The sequence below is a fragment of the Meriones unguiculatus genome, chromosome 1 (assembly GCF_030254825.1).
Source record: "Meriones unguiculatus strain TT.TT164.6M chromosome 1, Bangor_MerUng_6.1, whole genome shotgun sequence".
Lineage (NCBI taxonomy): Eukaryota > Metazoa > Chordata > Mammalia > Rodentia > Muridae > Meriones > Meriones unguiculatus.
The window spans coordinates 181,290,293-181,310,158 of NC_083349.1; the positions used below are offsets into that span (position 1 = coordinate 181,290,293).

The window sequence follows — 19,866 nt, forward strand, 5'->3', positions numbered from 1 at the left end:
TGTGTTTGCCTGTTGGGGTATGTTCCGGATTTCCCTCCCTCCCTTTCGCCTCCTTTCTTTATCTCTCCCTCCCTCCCTCTCTGTCTCCCTTCCTATATCCCAGTCTCCCTTCCTCTCTCTCTCTTCCTCTTTCCTTCCCTCCATTCTTCCCTCCCTCCCTCCTTCTTTTGCTCTTCCTTCTGCCTTTCTCTTTCCTCCTCCTCTAGCTCCTCTTCCTCCCCACCTTCTCCACACCCTCCCCCTTCTTCATGACCCTCACTATGATCATTCAAATGATCCCAAACAATTCTTCTGCCTCAGCATCCCAATGTGCCCCACTGTGCTCAGCTTTCCCCCTCTTTTCAGGTGCACTTCTGCGTGCTAGCACAGTGACCTTGGGCAAATTTCTGCCCAAAACAACCTAAGCTTCTTCCCTCTACAGAGTGCTACAAGTTGTCATCCTACCATTCATTTAACTCGGTGTCAACATACATCATCACCAATATAAAATAAGTAAGATGTTTCACGTTTCCCTACTTTTTACATTCCTGAAACCTGGTGTCTGCTTCACATTTCCGGTGCCTCTCAGTCAGGCCTGCCAGGTTTCAGGTGCTCAGCTCTGCATATGGCTGGTGGTTACAGACACAGCCAAGCAGGGCTTTATCTGAGCACTATGATTCTGTGGAATCGTCTACTGGAAACATTTCAAGCCAGAAGTTTGGTGCATGTGGATCTAGGGAATGCTTCCCTTAGAGCAGGAGAGGGGCGTGGGTGTCACATAGGTGGAATAGGCCCTGATAGGGCAGGTACTGTACAGGTGCAGGCATGCTCATCGTGTCCCTACAGCCGCTCTGTGGGACACAGAGAAACCAACCTCAATGTGTTGGAGGCCTAAAAAGCCGTCAGTGACAAGTCTAGATCCCAGGCATCACGACCCCCAAATTTTTCCATCTCTCCTTTTTCTCACCTTCAGTGGCTTCCCTGAACTAGCAAAAGGGAAGCTATGGAGTGTGGTGCCAGGCGCTTGTTACCTTAAAAGCACTAGCCAGAGGGAGGATGGGAGCCAGCCACAGATGTGGTTCCTAAGCGGAGCTGAGAGGCCAAAGATCTCTGAAGACCCTGCTGTCCCTAACTACCCACATGTCTGTCTCTGGGTAACCCTGATTGGAAACACAAGTGCCCTAAAGCAGATACACAGGTTGTGCTCTGCTCAAAGGTATACCGCCTGTGAGGTGAGCAGAATCTGAAACTGGGCCTGCGCTCTACTTGGCAAGCTGCAGGTCCTGGCCTGAAGCTGCATCTGAACAGAGGGTGTCTTGATACAGGGCACTGGAGGCCTTCCTGGAAGGCAGAGCATAGGTGAGCAAGCTTCTCACTGTGGCTAAGAGTTTTCCCAGAGATTCTTCCTCCTCATTCCCCTCCCTTCCCAGACTGGCCTGTGCTAAGGCTGAAGCTGCCCTCATACACACACACACATACACACACACACGCAGAGTCATGAACAAGATCACCTCTCTCCCAACCACCTCAGGCCCTAGGCCCACCCAGGAGCTCAGATCTAGGCCTTGTTCATTCCCTGCGGGAGTTGCAGAAGCAGCTGGGTCTCCCCCACCCTAGCGTTCCCACCCTCCCGTAAAACATGGAGGCATCTGCAGTGCAAGGCTCGGCTTGTCGATGTAAAATCTCACTCTGTATTCCACCCAGGTTTATACGAGTGAATTATGCAAATCTTTGATGGAAAAATATTCCTGCGCACATCCTTGAGAGTGTAAAACCTTAGTCAATAATTCATAGTTGGATGTCTCTGACTGCAGGCTTTTTCTTCATTATAACTTACACCTCGTTATTTGTCTTTCACGTTTTATTTGTATATTCTGGTGTAATGCCGTGCATTATAAAGTTTATCTGCTTCATTATTTGATGAGCCGGGACTAGGGGACTGTGCTGAGACATTGGTACAGGGGGCCTGGAGCCCCCACCCCAACCCCACATCAGATCCTGCACACGGAGGCCTCAGGGGGATAGCTGGCTATGCGGCGTGGCCTCGGCAAGCCTGGGGGGAGCAGGTGTTGCCCTCCACCTTCCTGCACCTGTTCAAATCATCCCTTAGCCCTCAGCTGGTATCTGAGGTTGCACCCCTCCAGGCCCACCCTTCCTTCCTCCAAAGGCTTCTTTGGTCATAAAAGCCAAATGTCTGGGCTAGCCATTAAAACTTGACGAGGGGGTGTGGCTGGAGAGATGACTCTTAGCAGCCTACTCATTGCACAAGCAAGAGAACCTGAGTTTGAGCCCCAAAACCCTTGTGAAAAACTGAGCATGATGGTACCCCTGCCATCCCAGCACTGGGGAAACAGGCACATGAGGATCCCAGCTGGCCACAATGTTTGGCCAAATCAACGAGCTCTGGGCTCAGCAACTGCCATCAGTCTGTGGCCTCTTCTTAGGAATACACACACAAACCACACCATACACCTCACACATACACACACATGCACACACCACCATACCATATACCACACACACACACACACCACACACACACCACACCACACACACACATACATACACACACCATAAACCTACACATCCACAACATGAAAATAAACCAAGACATGACAGAAGTCCAGGAGGACAGCGGAGGGAAGCCAGGGAGTAAGAGAAGCCACTGGAGAGGAGCAGGCCGCACGCGTGCTAGCAGAGCAAGTTTTGAAACATGAGAAGACAGGGTCACTTTTCCGCACCATTGCACGGACAAGCCAGTGGTGGTCCAAGGCGAGCTCGTCTCTGATCTGCAGAACCCACTGTGAGCAGACTCCGCACACCAGGTCTTAGCGAATGCTGCTGCCAAGCGTGGATTGTGCCTTCTCAGACATTACTAGAAACACTCCTCAGATGTCTCCCGTCTGCCTGGTGCCCACAAGTAGATCTGTCTTCCCAGTGCCCCCATTTGGGAGGTCAGGAACAAGTTGTAGCATGCATACCCGAGGCCTGACACAGGGCCTTGTGATAGTCTGGGAGCCCAGCATGGGTGGCTTTGAGTTGCACAGAGGGCGTGGACCGAGATTTCTGAGATTCTGCACCATCCTCCCTCCCTGTTTCCTGTCAAGACACCTGGGTCCAGAGGAGGCCCAGCTTTTGGTAAGGCTCCTTGTCAGGCAAGTAGAAGGGGCCTCCTCAGAACCAGCCAGGACCTTAGCTCTGCTTTGATGAAATCATAGGGTCAGCAGGTAGGGCGGGGGGGGGGGGTGGACCCTACTAGTGCTGCTAGACTGTCTCTCATAATGGCCCTACCAGGCCTCCTATGGAACAAGTCAGTGCCTCAGCATCTCTGACAAGAAGAGACCCTAGCCTTAGGGCCTGATCCTGAACCTGGGCTCCACAGAGGCCCCAGACATCTACAGAGATGGTTCAGATGTTTGAGTGTGGAGAAATCACATCTTTTTTTACTTTAGCTTCTGGCTGAACAGAAGCTACAAACCACGGCAGTAACGGTGTGTGTGACTGTCACCCATAGAAATGCACAGATATTTTCATGTCATGTCATATTTATTGTAGATCTCTCAAAATAGCATTTGTGCTCATCACTGCTACAAAAGCCTGGTAATATAAGACAGTAATTATAAGGCCTGCCACCAGATCTTATCTCATCAAGAATAAGAGCAGAACATATTGATGTGTGATAAACAATATCCAAAGTTTGCTTGTTAGTGTTTTTAATATTTGCATAACCATATTTCAATATAACCGGTTTTCTTTATAAGTATGTTGTACATATTTAAAAAAAGAAACTGGTGTCACTAGAAGGGTCCTAGAAAAGTAAGAGGAAGAGGAGGAAGGTGCCAGCATGGATGCCACAGGGCAGCAGGAATCGGCGAACAGGCACCGCTTCCTTGGAGGAAGCCCTCGGAGGAGGGGCAACAAAGGGCAGAGGTTGGGGGCGGGACATCCATGGCAGCTGGAGGCGGGTCCTCCAAGGTAGCTGGGGGCGGGACAGAGTGGGAAGCAGGGCTTCTGCCACGCAGGCGCCTTCCCCTGGATGGTCTTGGAATATTCACAGGCCCTTGCCTCCTCTCCTCCAGTCCCAGCCATGATCACTTCCCACCCCAACACCACCATCGCCATCAAGGGCCATGCTAAGGAGCTGAACTGCACTGCGCGTGGCGAGCGTCCCATCATCATCCGCTGGGAGAAGGGGGACACCGTCATTGACCCTGACCGCGTCATGCGGTATGCCATCGCCACCAAGGACAATGGTGATGAGGTGGTCTCCACGCTGAAGGTGGGTGCGCAGTCCCAGACCTCTGGGACACTATTACGTCTCTACCCAAGGGAAGTAAATGAGAGACTGAGAGCCCTTCCCTGCCCCTTCAAGGCACCTACCATTCCCACTCGTTCCTATCCACCCAGGAATGTCTACATCAGAATCTCAACTGTCTCCTTTTTTACCACCGCAGCCATCATTGTGTGGGTTCCGAAGCCCCTCTTTCTTGCCTGGAACCCCCGAGTCTCCGCTCTCCTTCCTGGGACGCATCTCCCCCCAGTCTCCTCCATGACCTCCTTCCTGTTTGAGTTCTCTATCCACTCACCTCAAACCTTCCGGAAAGCAACGGGCCCCTTATAGAACACCTCTGAGTCTCCCTCCCAGTCCCCCCTAGAGTATCACCCTCCGAGAAAGCTCTCACTGTTTCCTCTCTTTCCTGCTCCTGTTGGTCATGCCTCAGCTCAAGCCAGCTGACCGCGGGGACTCCGTGTTCTTCAGCTGCCACGCTATCAACTCATACGGGGAGGACCGTGGCTTGATCCAGCTCACCGTACAAGGTCCGTTCACATGCCCACCTGCCCCTTCACCCTCCCTGGGGCCCAAAGGCCCACAGCTAAGATGTCTGCTACTGTCCCACCTTTGTTCCTCTTTTGTCACTATCCAGAGCCCCCTGACCCCCCAGAGCTGGAGATCCGAGAAGTGAAGGCCCGGAGCATGAACCTGCGCTGGACTCAGAGATTTGATGGAAACAGCATCATCACCGGCTTTGATATTGAATACAAGAATAAATCAGGTAGGCACTGGGACAGATGGTGAGGGTTTTCCTACTGTGACCCCTCATGGGTACACAGCCTGCCTGTGCCCCTCTGAAGGAGCAGCACCCATCTAACACAGTATCACCAGCACCCTCGGGTGTAGCCATCTCCCAAAGGGAAGGGACAGTGGCTAGCCTAGGAAGCTGGGAGACAGACCAAGACATCCCGCTGGCAAGAAGGAATCAGTCCCTGGGAGCGTGGTTCTCACGCATGGTCTGATTTGTAGGTGCTGAATCTGTACAGGTCGGTGGGCTGCTCAGTGGGGGTGTCATAGGTTTTGGGATCACCTGGATGATCTTGGTTTAGAACGGCAAGTGTGTTGGAGATCAGTAAGATTGGGTGGGTCACTGGGTCCCTGCTCCCAGAGTCCTTCCGGAGCCTTCCTCTATGGCCCCAAAGGTCTGTGCTACTGACGCTGTGAGGCACTGTGGGGCAGAGTGAACACCAGGATGTACAAAATCATAATGGGTCTCATGGCTAAACAGCAGGAATGGTACAGGGGAGGCAAAAAGAAAAGGAAGAAGAGAACGCATGTGTGAGTCCAGAACTAAAGTGAGAAGGAAGCAGAACTCACGGATCCTTTGTGAACCTTTGGAGTCCAGTACCAAGAGCCTACACTGGCTTCTCTAAGTCACTTTACAGTGAAACTCAGGAAGAGCCTGGCAACCTCAGCCCTTCTCTGCCCTTCCCCACCCTTTTCTGACCTTCCCTGACCTTCCCCTGCCAACCCTAATTCGTCTCCTGAATCTGAGATTAATCTCAGCTGTGCCATCTACCGAAGTTGTTCTCAACCTTCTCAATATCCTCATGTTGTGGTGACCGCCAGCCATAAAATTATTATGAATAATGATGTAAATGCTTTTGAAGATAGAGGTTTGCCAAAAGGGTTGAGACCCACAGGTTGAGAACCTCTGATTTAGGTCCTTTCTGTCCAGTGCATTGTAGTACTTGACTTTGGCTGACTGGCCTTGTGTCCCGATTGGCCAGTCTTCTTCCCTATGGTATTTGTAACACATCACAGGTGTGGTGATGAAGGAGCTGAAGACAGACCCTGGAAAGTACATCTCTGATATGCTCTGGAGTCCTTGCCTACCCAAGCTGTGCCCCATCATCTGATAAAAGCTGCTGCCTAAGGGGGTCCTACCCTCAGATTCTTCCAGTCTAAGTGCAGCTAGAAACCCAGGGATCACACGGGATGCAAAGGAGAGGTGCAGCTGCCAAGGGTCATCAAGAAAGGCCCTTCCTGGCCCCTTGTTGACACTTCAGTAAGCTGGGTCTAGAGGACCAACCAATAGAACACACTACCTGCAGAGAAAACAGAAGGACAAAGCCAGGCAAGGAACAGCCCAGGCTTGAGAGACACCACCCATGAGCACTGCATTATGGATGCAGGTGTGTTTTGGAGCAGGGATGGAAGGGTAGCGTCCGAGCTGAGCTGCTTGGTGGAACCACTAAGTCTGAGCTCCCAAGAGGCTTGAGCCCCCGCCATCAGGATGGATGTGTGCTAAGTACCTGCATCCAGTAGCAGAGCAAAGAGGTTGTCGAAGCCCTGCAGATGGTCACAGGAGAGATAAAGGTGCAAAAAGCCTGAGTGTGTCCGCCTCTTGTCCAGGCCTCTCCTGAAGCCTCCCAGAGGCCCATGTCTTTTCTGTATGGTGATGCCCAGTCAGTCTCCTAACTGGGCTTGTGCTTTGGGCGGGTAGAGGGAGCCTGGGAGATGTTGGCTCCCCCTCCTATATCCCTTGTAACTGCTGCTCTGCCCTTCTCCCTGACTGCACTGTTGCCTATTCCTTACCCCCAGACCCCAGAAAGAAAGCTCTTTAATGTCTGGAAACCTTTCCCAGGCAACTGCTCAGCTGGAACCATCGAGAGCATCACACATCTGGGAAGAGACATAGAAGAAAGGCAGTCATGGAAAATGTTCTTCTTAAATGTGTCCACATCTCACTTCCCTACCCCACCCCCCTCTGGCTCTTTTACAGAGCAGAAGTGCCAGCAGGAGTAGGCCGGACAGGGGAGGGAAGGCTGGAGTTAAGCTTCACAGCCCTCCCACAAGGGCTTTGCACACTTAGAGGTCCAGAGGCCTGGGAAGGTGGCCTTCGGGGGACTGCTCCAGAAGGGACCACCCAAACAGCCATCTGGCACATCCTAACACTTGGGTCAAGGACTCCAGCAGAACTTCAGCTTGCTGTCACTGAGACAGACAAGGGTGTGACTGTGGCATGGCACAGCTTCCCCGTCTCGAAAGTGGGTGCAGAAGGAAGACTGTCTAATGGGGGAAGGTTGTGGAGAATTCTAGAAGCAGCTGGCATAAGGCTAGAGGGAAAGCTTGACAAATGTAAGCCCCCTCCCCCAGTAACTCAAATACCTCATGTGGCAGTTTAGAGCCCCGTGGGACTTACAGGCTGAAATATACGTCTGTCAGTCTGCCACATGGACCGAGTGCCAATATTTCCACTTGTCCCCAGAATCATGCAAAAGTCATGTAGTAAAAAAAAAAAAGAAAGAGAGAGAGAATGAATTAGGAAGCAGAATGTTTCCCTTGGAGAGGGAACACAAATGGTTGCATACACACACACACACACACACACACACACACACACACACACTTTCAGAACCATTACACAGCACTATCCAATCAAATGCAATTCACTGTTAACTATATTACAAGAGAATGGAGGACTGTATCCAAGGGAACAGAAGATGACTCAAAGAAGGAAGCAGCTCCCGCACATGTGCATGTGTGTGATCTAAGCTCACCTCTTTGTACTTGTGGAGTAGGAAGGTGACAGTCATTCTTAAAACTGCAGACTCGGAGTGACCAAATATCAGAATTGTGTGGCAGTTAGCAAATATTTTTAAGCATTTTTTAGCATCTCTTTATTTTTCTTTGAGCATCTCTCTATTTTCCTGACACCAGGGCAAGATATAGCCTCAAAAATCAGGAAATCTCCATATATAACTTGGGCTATTCTCAAATTTGTTATCCTCCTGCCTCAGCCACCCAAATGCTAAGATTACAAGTGGCACCACCACACACAGCAGACAGATTTCTTGCTTTTGTTTTGTTTTGTTTTGTTTTGTTTTGTGGCACCGGGGACCGAGAAACCTGGGGCTTCTTGAATGCTAGGCAAGCTCACATACCTTAGCCCTAACCCTTTGGCATCTCTTTGCAAAGTGGATATGGGATCCTTCATTCTCAGGGAAGTTATGAGGATGAATGGAACATGCTGACATAGGTAGAAATGCCTCCTGGGGCGGGGGGGAGGGGCAGTGCATTAGAACCTTTCATGGCTATCCTTGTGTCTCTGTTCTTCTTCCCTTCTGCCTCCTGCGCCAGACCACACCCAAGCTGGGCCACCGGCTGCTCATGGTGCCCTGCACCTTGGCCAGGTTTTCTGCCACGTTGCTCATCATGCTAATTTTCCAAGGGAAATTACCAAGCCTGCCCTTTCTAAGCCATCGTGTTCATGCTGTCTTTTCCCGGCCCCAGGCAGTAGAGTAATAATACATGAATGCTGAATGATAAATAGCACCGTCCACACAAATCTATCAGATGCTGCTGCGCACACTGAAAAATGCAGATGCTACATTTGCCTCTGCAAGCAAGGCAAGCACAGAGAGGGGATGGGCTTGTCTGAGGATAGCCCTCAAAGCCCGGAAGACTGTCCGGTGAGACAGCCATGGTGCGAGCCAACATGGTTTAGTGTGAGAAATGGGGTGAAGCTGGTACTGAGATGTTGCCAGTTGCTGCTGTGGCCCCAGAAATCTCTGTGCCACAGAGAAAGTGCCATACAGGGCATGGGCTTCAGAGCTGTGATGCAAGGGAGAATCAGGCACGAAGGCTGCATTTGTGTTCCCCTGGAGGCGTCTCTTCCTCCCATGAACCCTCTGCAATGAAGTGGCTCCTGAAACGGCCACAGCTCAGGCTCCTTTCAAAAGGCAGCCTTCTGAGCTGAGAAGGCACGGCCATCTCCCCAGCCACTGCCTTCGTTTTTAAGAAGAATATTTTGCATCGTAAACCCTTTGATGAAGAGAGGAAGAGAGAGCCCTTAATGAAATATGTTAATCTGGGCAAGGCAGGCGCATATGAAAGGGAATATTAAAAGAGACAATATTCACCAAATCCAGTGCGATGCTCCCAGAGAGCAGAGAAGGGAGCAGAAGAAAATAGGCCCCTGAGTCCAACTGTCCAGAATCAGAGAGATGGCCATGATCAAGTCTGGAAACTCAGGAGAGCCCTCCAGACAGGACTCCGATGTATTAGCCATGAAGGGTCTTGAGGAGAGAGGTGTTTTAAACCAATAGCAAAAATAATTTGAGAGCTGGCCATGGGCTGCACACCTTTAATCTCAGCACTGTGGAGGCAGTAGCAGGCAGATATCTGTGAGTCCGAGGCCAGTCTAGTGAGTGAACTCCAGGACAGCCACGACTACACAGAAACCCTGTCTCTAAAACAAAAATGATAACAACAACAAAAGATTTGAGAACACAAGGTCAAATCTACCTGCAGACAACTGGCAAGAAAAAGAAAGGAGCTGCTATCTGGGACAGCCCCTCCTGTGACTGGCAACTGAGGAAGGTGGGGAGAGGGAAAGACAAAATAGAGATGGATTCTAAATTCAAAGTAAAAAATCCAAAAAGGTGGCTCAGATCTAAAAGCCAGTGACAGGTTTTGAGAAGTCAATACTTGAAAAATGGGGATAAGGACATGGCTTCTGTCTTCAGGGGACCGGGCACCTTCTTGGTCAATGCTCCTAGAACAGTGAGCCCCAAAATAAGATGCTATAGCATGGCTATGATGAGGGTTTTACAGGAAGCTGAGGAGATGGGTGTGAGCCAGGGTTTCGGGGGCTTGGTCTTGCTGTAAAACTTCGTCTTTATGAAAACGAAGGGAAAGGGATTGAAGAGTTTCATGAGAGGAGATGGCAGGCTCAGATTTGTACTTTGAAAGGAGCCTAAGTACAGTTCATGCCCTTGAGAGAGGCTTAGCCATACATGCAGAATGAATGACAGCCGTGGGGCCCAAAACAGGTAGAAAGGGGCTAAGAGACACACAACTGTCTGGAGAGAAGGCTAGGAGAGAAAAACAAGAGATAACAATGGTTTGGCCTGGGCTAGGGATATAGGTGGAGAGAGCCCATATATAGTCAAGAGCATAAAAGCTCTCCAATTTGATAGTAAAGGAGAAAGAGGAAAAACCCAGAATCAGACCTAAAAAACCTGCGTGTGAGGAGTGTGTGGTGTGAGAGGCGGACGTAGGATAGAACCTGGAAGAAAATGTTCACTGGTGGTAGGCTAAGGAGGCTGAAGCTGCAGAGAGACAGCAGAACAGGCCCAAGGGAGAAGCAGAATTCAAGAGCTTTCTCAGAAAGCCAAGGGAGGAGTGTGGTTCAGAAAAAAGGGGGTCAGAGTGGAGACTGACAGGCCAAGAGGGTGATGGGACTTAGTGATACAGAAGCCCCTATGCAGTGAAGGTACAGCAGCGACATCAGAGGAAGGCACTGAAGTCACCCACTGCTGCCCCTGGCACCACGCAGGTGCCTGGTGGATGTCAGTGCCTCTTTGTGGACCCTGTTTTCAGACACATCCCACGTGGCTCTTCTCTCTGCCTGCACTCATCAAAAATGAATGCACTGACTTCTGATCATCCTCCCGCTCCCGTAAACACAGCAAACCCAATGTGATTTGTGAGCTGGCACCAGCTCCCAGGACCCTACAGACACAGCCATGAGCACCTGCCTCCACATGGTTAGTCTGTTCCATCCCAAATCAAAGAGGTGTGTCCATGACAGGTAGGAGACTGCTATTTGCAATTCTGGCTTCACCTGTCAGCCGCAGAGTGAATCTCTGGGTGGCTAGGGTGTTTTTAAAGACAAGAAGAAAATTATGTGTTTCTGAGCAGCCACAGCCTGCCATGTTGTTGGTTTTGCTCCAGCAACCGATGAATTAAATGCAAAACTGCAGAGTTGGGCCTGTGCCCTTCACAGATGCTAAGCCTGTGCAGCTGAGAGCTGTGTTTTTAAAGGCATCAAGACCTCATTTAACCAGAATGAAAGACTAGGATTCTGATGTGTTCAGGCTAGGCATGTATGTACTGTACTGTATGGATGGATTTTGGACTGTCAAGCTGGTTCAGTGAGTAAAGACTCTGCCAAGAAGCCTGATGATCTTTTGATACCCAGAACCCACATGGTAGGGAAAAATGACTCCTGCGAGTTGTACTCTAACATCCTTGTGCACATGATGGTCTGTATCGTGTGCCCATGAGCACATGCACACATGTGCGTGCATACACACACACACAAACATTCACACATGTATTTATTTAAATGTAATACAAGTTTTAAGTATCTTCTTAAGGGCTGGGAGATAGCTCACTCAGTAACAAGCCTAAGGAGTTCAATCCCCAGACACCACGTAAAAGCGTCAGGCATGGTGGCCCACATCTGTAGCCCAGCACTGGGGGAGGCAGCAACAGCAGGGTCCCTGGCACTTGCAAACCAAACAGTCTAACCTAATAGTAAGTTCTAGGTTCAGTGAGGGCCCTGTATTTAAAAAAAGAAAAGAGAAAGAAAGAAAGGAAGGAAGGAAGGAAGGAAGGAAGGAAGGAAGGAAGGAAGGAAGGAAGAAAGAAAGAAAGAAAGAAAGAAAGAAAGAAAGAAAGAAAGAAAGAAAGAAAGAAAGAAAGAAAGAAAGAAAGAAAGAAAGAAAAACTATTTTGGAAAGTGATTCGGGAACACTGAAATTATCCTCTGGCCTCCATGTGCATGCTAACACATTTGAATGTTCAAATGCATACATACACACGTGCCTAAAAATGTCCTCTTAAAATCTGCCTGCAATTTTCCTGCCTTCAGAATTAACTGTAGAGATGTAGCTTCACCTTTTCCACTGAGACTTTTTTTTTCCAGTGGATTTTTCAAGCACAAACTTAGTGCAAGCGGGAGTATCTGAACAGGCCAGGAGAACACTTTTAATCCCTATCAGCTTGCTTCCTTGGTCTTTGCCAGGTTCCCCCACCCTCACCCCCACCACCCAAAGTGTTCTAGAAAAAGGCACCTGATCAAGCTCTCTGGGTTGGAAAGGTCCTGGCTCAGCCATTACTGTAACTGCAGCCCCTCTTCATCTTGTTCTAGAGTCCCCTGGTAAGGACAGCAAGCATGGGTGAATGGCTGAGCTCCTCTGGAGAAACATCATGTTCACAGTCACAGGATCCCTGAGTTGCATTTATCTGGCATTTTCCGTGTTCTACAATTTTGCTAGACATTAGCCTTGGAATGGACTGCCTGTCTCCTTGGACAAATTGAATTGTAAACGCATTAATCCTTTTGTTGGCCCCTCACTCTGAAGACTCCGATGCCTTTTACATTTTTGTAGCTGCTGCAGGAAAGAGAGTGGAGTTGGGTTGCACACTCCAACCTCACACAGAACTCTTAGATCACCTCACAGGTGCACAAGGAAGGGAAATACAGAAGCAGAGAACAGGAGGAGGGGGGAGGAGTCCTCGCTTCCCCTTCTCCACAGGGGCACTGGGTGAGTGGGTGTCTCACGTTCGGAATGGTAAGCCTCAGATGTATCAAAAGCTGCAATAGGAAAGGCGCTGTCTATCAGACTGCCGGGATAGTGAGCAGATGATGGCCTTAGTGGATGTTAGAAAGCATCTTGTCTGACCCAGTCTGCAGTTTAGCTCACACACTACCCAGGACAAAGGAAGGTGTCTCCTCCCAAGCTGGAGCTTCTTCCAATGGACCCTTACAGTGCCTGTGAAATTATTAAGGCTTCCTTCCCCCTCTCTGTCTGCTGTTGATGTGATCTGGACCCCTCTGGCATCCAAGCTGGAACTGGGACAGGCTGACTTGAGGCTGGGGTGGGGACAGATTCCAGAGTTTGCAAGCCTGTGCTTTGAAATGACTGTTTCCTTTACAGATTCCTGGGATTTTAAGCAGTCCACACGCAACATCTCCCCAACAATCAACCAGGCCAATATTGTGGACTTGCACCCAGCATCTGTGTACAGCATCCGCATGTACTCCTTCAACAAGATTGGCCGCAGCGAGCCGAGCAAGGAGCTTACCATCAGCACAGAAGAGGCTGGTGAGCACCCATCCTGTCCTCTGCTCCCCCTGCCCATGATCTTGGGACTCAGACACCAGGAGCCTCCACCAGCCCTGTTCATTTGAAGCGGGCTTGTAGTTTAAAGAGAACAGACAGGAGAGGGCCCAAAATGCATTCTATGCGTCACAGAGGCTACAGTATTCTGAGGAGTTGTTTCTGTTTTATTGGTTTGGTTTTGTTTTGTTGTGTTGTGTTGTGTTGTGTTTTCCTGTCAGCTTTGTGGAGAGCTGTCCGTGGTCCTGACTTGCTTTCCCCGGGCTCCAGCCTATGTGGGAAAGAGAAGTGCCCTGGCTCAACAAAGCAAAAAGTCTGAGTCCCCTGGGCCAGTGACTTTGTCACAATGTGTAAACATGGTGTGTGAGGGGGCGGAGAGGACAGGGGGAAGCCAGCAGGTGCATGTGCCCTTGTTTATGGGTGTATGTAGGAGCCAGAGGACAGCCTTGGGGGTTGTTCCTTAGGTACCTCTTTTCTTTGAGATAAAGCCTCTCACTGGCCTAAAATCCACCAAGCAGACTGAACTAGCTGGCCAGCAATCCCCAGAAATCCATCTGCTTCTGCCTGCCTGCTTTTGGAGTTACCAGTGCTCACCACTACACTTGTTTGTTTTTTGTTTGTTTGTTTGTTTTGTTTTGTTTTACATGGGTTCTGGGAATGGAACTCAGGTCCTCGGAGTTGTAAGTCACTTTACTGACTGAGATGTCCACCTAGCCCCAGATTTTTAACCAAAATTTAAACAGGATTTCTCTTGCTGTGTTTTCTTACCTGTGTTATTGAGAAACCAAATGACACAGAAACATTCCTAAGACATACGTGTGCAGTGTTACAAATGATCACAAAGTGAAGGCGACCAGGTCCCACTCAGATCATCAGGTACCAAGTCTGTCGTCTGTGGGTGAACATCTCAGCAGTCCTCCAGGTTGACAGGAGGACACAGGATTGTTTCCTCTACTGCGATGTGACTTGGTGCTGTTTCCTCTGTGTCCTCAGCTCCCGATGGGCCCCCTATGGATGTCACCTTGCAACCAGTGACTTCACAGAGTATCCAAGTGACCTGGAAGGTGCGTGAGTTGCCATTTTGCCTACCCCACCTCAACCCGCCTGTGACTCCGGCAGACCGCCTGGTCTCTTGTCGTACAGTACTCATGCCTATTTCCTCACTAGGCCCATTGATATTTGAAGGGTAGGAGGAGAGGAATGTAAAGGGAAGGTCCCTTTTCAATCGTTGCTCCCTTTCACCCTGGCCGTCTGGCAAGGGACCGTACCTGGGAGGAGATGAAAAAGTTGACAGTGTCAGTGTGGCTCTTATCACTTAGCAGTCCATCCTTTGGCTCAGTGTGGTATTGGAGAGTAGAAACCGGGTTTGGTTTTGTGCAAAGTTCTTCTAATGCATTAGGGTAAAATAAGAGAGGAATGTGTGGTGTGTGGGTGTGTACATGTGTGCCTGCTCACAAATGCATGCATAGCCATGTGTCCTGCAGCACATATGGAGAGGTCAAGGGTTGGAAAACAACTTGCAGGGGGAGGCAGTTCTCTTCTATCACGTGGGCCCTTGGGATACAATTCAAACCATCAAACTTAGTAGCAAGTGCCTTTACCCACTGAGCCATCTCTCCAACCCAGGATTGTTTCTAAAACACTGAAAAACACTAGCTGCCCTTCTAGGCCTGGGAGAGTCAGATAGAAAATGTCAGTGACCAGGCTACAGTGCAAGGGGCTGAGAACTCAGGTGTCTGAGACAGCTTCTGTTTAAGGGTGTCTTAGAGGAAACATCTCTGATGAGCCAAGAGATGAGCAGTACCAAGAGTTGGGGTGCTCCTGGGGAGTTCTGGGCCTGTCCCCATCCTTTACATGCTGATGACTCATTGAGTCCCTGCATTCCTGCAACTCTGTAGCATCCAGTCCCCTGTGCTTGCTCCTACCCACACTCATCTGGCCCTCCCTCTATTCCATGGGTAAACAGAAAGGTGATTTCATCAACATCCAGCCGAGGAGGCCAAGGGTGTCAAGATTCAGAGTGATTTGTCTACAGTCGCTCAGTTATAAGTCAGAGACCAAGGCACATACACTGGACTCCCCGACGACCTCCCTATCGCAGCATGCTGAACAGAGTTCTGGGACAAAGAGCTTCTTTGGACCTAGCCTTGGTCCTCTAGGTGCATTCTAATCTTGACAGTGGACCTCGGGTGGCTTTGTTTTCATGGGCAATCAGTTTTCTGGTGTTCTCATTCTAACTCCTAACCAGAAAATCCAAGTGGTATTATCCCCCTGTCTAGACTCTTCAAGAGGGTAAACTTTAACATGAAAGAGTGTGAGAAGAGCCTAGACATTTTTTCCTGCAATGGCCACAGTCATATGTGTGCATGAACGCTCACACAACAGGAGCTGCCCGGTCTCTTCCCACCCCAGAGAAAATGGCCAGAAGTTGTGATCCTACCTGGTGCCTTGTCTCAGCTCCTTTTCTTGTTGCTGTGAAATAATTGACAGCAGCAGCTTAAGGACAGAAGGGTGGACTTGGGCTCACAGTTTGAGGATCATGTCCACCACGGTAGGGAAGTCATGGAATGTGGTGTGCACAGTCAGCAAGCATGCTTCCTCCTTTTCATTCAGTAGGGACATCCATGCATGGAGCTACTCACATGTAGGATGACTCTTTCCATCTCCATTAACCTGATCTTAGAAATCCTTCACAGACATGTCCCCTAGGGGGAAAAAAACCCTATCGATTCACATCTGGGCCCCAGAGCTTTCTCCAGATGCTGAGGGTAAAGCTGAGCCCCTTTCATCTTGTCAGCATCTTAGTTCTGAACTCATTTCTTGGGACTACACAAAGGAGGCCCAGAGGTGGAGCCAGAGAACTATGTAAAACACTGAGGCGTTTGCTACAAAGCTCTGACCCAGAGGTCGATAAAAATTTAGAATCAAATTTATTTCTCCAAAGTCTCATAATGAAAAATAAAATTGATTAGAAAGTTAGAACTTCAGAATGAGCCAGAAAGTCAATAAATTTGGGGACTGACTTCTCGTGGGGATTTTTTTTCACACTGAGAACAGATTAATGAAAAATAAAGATTCACTTGAAAGATAAGTCACTTCGCTTTAAGACTCTCTGTGAGATGGATCACCCCTGCTTTATGATATAAATTTGCAATCAGCCCTATTGACTTCTTAATGATTCAGAGAAATATTGTTAAGATTGATTTAAATCCTGAGTGTACATGTTTGGGAGGGACGGAGATGTGGGGAGAAAGAAATAGAAGAAGAGAAAAAGGACACAGAGAGGGATGGAAGGTATGTCAAGATGTGTATAAATTTTTGAAATACATATATGTACATCAGGGGAACCTGAGTGCTTGCCCAAGGCTTCTGCCAGTATTTGTGTACAGGCATATATCATGGCAAAGATGGCCTTGGGTCATGCACATAGGCGTCTATTGTGGGATAGACAGCTCTGGGTTATATTCACAGAGATAGAGCTGGACATAGAATGCCCTGGGTCAGGTATACAAGTGTCTAACATGGTGCTGACAGCCTTAGGTGGTATGTGCAGGGTTAGACCATGGCACACGTGGTCCTGGAGGCATAAAGCAATGTGGCACTGTGTAACAATGTGACTGTGTGCACATACAACAGCAGAGTTTGTGTAGTGTAGGAGTGGCGTATCGTGTTCTCAAAGTGGAGTGTGTATCAACAGGCATCTAAGCGTGTGTACATGAGTATTCGAAAACTCCAGCTGCAGAGAGCTACCTATTTGCAAGCTACTGCGCAGAACGGGCCAAGTGTGGAGAGAAGATGATTCAGGCAATAGCAAAAAGTCAAGTCAATTAACTACACACACACATACACACACACACGCACACACATCTACCTATTTAGTGAGTTCAAAACAATTACGTTAAATTAAAAACTTAATTTTATTGAGTTAACAGTGATCTTAAAATGCAATTCATTTAAAGCATTCATTGAATTAAAAGAAAGAGTGGAGCTGTTTTACGAACTTAATTGTTTTTTATCTCACTATTTTTTTTAGTACAATAAAAGTGGGCTTTTAAATTAACTTCATTGTCTTCAAAACCCTGGCTCTAGCTGGTTTTATATTCACATAGGTGGCTGTTCTATCTCAATTTAAAGATGGGCAGGCCCTGTCCCTAAAGAAGCCAGTTTCTATTTGAGGATCTAACTGCATCTGGCCTTGGGCAGGTGTGGGGATTAGGATGTGTGTTTAGGAGGATCTGTATTCATAGCCCTTCACAGGCATGGATTACACAGCCGTTTCTGGGGGTGGGGTCTTGTAAGATCTTGCCGGGTACTGGTGTCCGTGTCCATATCTTCTCTCAAGACACCTGTCTATGCACATGATCTCGTTTGCATGAGGACTCAAGCCTGGGGTGGGACTCATGCTGCTAGAATGTTCTCTGCTCTCTTCTTCTGGCCCTCTGGTGTTGGTTCTTCATTCCCACCAGCCCCTCTTGACATCTCTGACCCTTCATCTACAGGCTGCCTGCAGGCCTCTTCTTCATCACACCTCCAGCCCCGGCCACTGTGTCAGGGGCAACCCAGCCTGTGCCTGGATGATCTGGGATGGGCACAGTCAAGCACTCTTTGCTTTTGTTCTGTTTATTATCTTTGAGGGTTTTCTAGTATAAAATGCACAGCTTGTAGCCATGTTTAGGAATGCCGTTCAGGGGGCTGGGGAGGTAGCTCTGTGGGGAAAGTGCCTGCTGGGCAAGCATGAAGACCTGAGCTCAGATCCCCAGAATCACATAAGAGCCTGGGGAGTCCCTTATGTGGGACTCAAATGCTTCAGCAGCCCCAGTACTGGGGGGCAGAGACAGGAGGATCCTGGGTTTTCCCAAAACAAAGCAAGCGCCAGAACAACCCATGAGAGACCCTATCTCAAAAACAAGGTAGAGGAAGACACTTACATCAGCCTCAGGTCTCTGCATGTGCACATACCTTCACACACACATGTGCATGCATACATACACCAGAAACACACCATTTTAATTTAAAAATGCCACTCAGTGCCCGTTAGCACATTCATGGAGCTGTGTAGCCATCACCATGAGCTATTTCCAATACTCTTCACTTCCTCAACTGAGCTCTGTGCCCTTAACCCCTCCTCTCACCCCCTAGAAACTTCTGTTTGCTATTCCTGGGAATTCGCCTAGTCCAGAATCCTCTGCGACGGGAACTTTATGATGCCTGTCTTTTGTGGCTGGCTTACTTCACACAGTGTGATGCCTGAGTTTGTCTATTCAGTAACCTATGTCACTCCTGGCACTGGCTGCCTAATATTCCACTGTATGGTTATACCACATCTCATTGAGCCATTCATCTCCTGTGAACAAAGCTGCTGTGGAGACAGATATCCAAGAAGCCGAGTCCCTGCTTTCAGTCCTTTGGGGTTTATACCCAGAAGTAGGATTGTATGATCACATGGATCATATAATTCAATGTCTGGCTGTGTGGGGAACAGCCAGATGGCTTGTGCTGCTGTTGTATCACTTGACATTCCTGCCAGCAGAGAACTAATCTTTCCACATCATTTTTATCAATGATGATCAACCCAGTGTGTGTGGACAAGATGCACAGGACACTTTCTTTTGTGCAAATTCATTACTTACATCTCTCTCCCTCAGATCACTTTCATCTGAGGTTCCAATTCTTTTGAGTATCCAAGCAATAGCCCTGTCTATTGATACATACATACATGCATACATTAAGTGGGTAAGCACACTCTAAGCCAGACACTGTTATAGACACAAAGATACAACAATAAAAAGAGTCAATACACCTCAGCTTCCTGACATTAGATTCTACAGAGGCAGATGTTCAATTGCATAAGTAAACTCTAGAATGTCAGAAGCCAAGGGAGACAAACCAGAGCCCAAAACAACCCACTAACAGTTAAGGGCTGTCTCATAAAAAAGGGGGCCTCTCCTCAATGACATGACAAGGAGAGGGGCCAGAGTGGGGACAGTCATGAGCCTGGCAAGAACAGCATAGAAGGCTATGGGAGAAGATGGGTGGGCACCTGAGTGGCATGGTCACAGAGGGCCAGGTAGCCATGGCAAGGTCCCTAGGGTTCAAGTCGAATGGAAGCCGTCCAATGGCTGGGCATAGAGTAATGATGTGTCCTTGGCTCTAAGAACAAAGACATCTGAGTGTCACTGTGTCTTTGTCCTCCACCCTTCCTCTTGCCCATAGGCACCAAAGAAGGAGCTGCAGAATGGAGTCATCCGAGGGTACCAGATTGGCTACCGGGAGAACAGCCCTGGCAGCAATGGGCAGTACAGCATCGTGGAGATGAAGGCCACTGGAGACAGTGAGGTCTACACCCTGGATAACCTCAAGAAGTTCGCTCAGTATGGCGTGGTGGTCCAAGCCTTCAACCGGGCGGGCACAGGGCCCTCATCCAGTGAGATCAATGCCACTACCTTGGAGGACGGTGAGGGCAACCACAAGGCTGGGAGCAGGGGGACAGATGCTGTCAGGCAGACTGGGGGCCTGGGCCTCTCTTGATCCTGTGGGCAGCACAAACTTCCTGGGTGTTCTTGTTTGTTTTCTTCTGCTGTGATAAGGCACTGACCAAAAGCAACTTGAGGGAGAAAGGGTTTATTCCATCTTACAGTCCCAGGTCACAGCCCATCACTGAGGGAAGTCAGGGAAGAAACTCAAGGCAGGATCCCAGTG

General features: G+C 49.0%; 1 protein-coding gene across 2 annotated transcripts in view; it reads left to right on the top strand.

Annotated features, from left to right (window-relative positions):
• Window positions 1–19,866, top strand: part of Dscaml1 (DS cell adhesion molecule like 1) — a 309,575-nt gene that overhangs the window by 259,290 nt on the left and 30,419 nt on the right. For both annotated transcript variants that reach the window (XM_060373045.1, XM_060373051.1), the window contains 6 exons: window positions 4,059–4,258; window positions 4,701–4,797; window positions 4,905–5,033; window positions 12,985–13,152; window positions 14,161–14,231; window positions 19,381–19,621. In XM_060373045.1, the coding sequence (XP_060229028.1) occupies window positions 4,059–4,258; window positions 4,701–4,797; window positions 4,905–5,033; window positions 12,985–13,152; window positions 14,161–14,231; window positions 19,381–19,621 (906 nt within the window). The remainder of the gene's footprint in view (window positions 1–4,058; window positions 4,259–4,700; window positions 4,798–4,904; window positions 5,034–12,984; window positions 13,153–14,160; window positions 14,232–19,380; window positions 19,622–19,866) is intronic.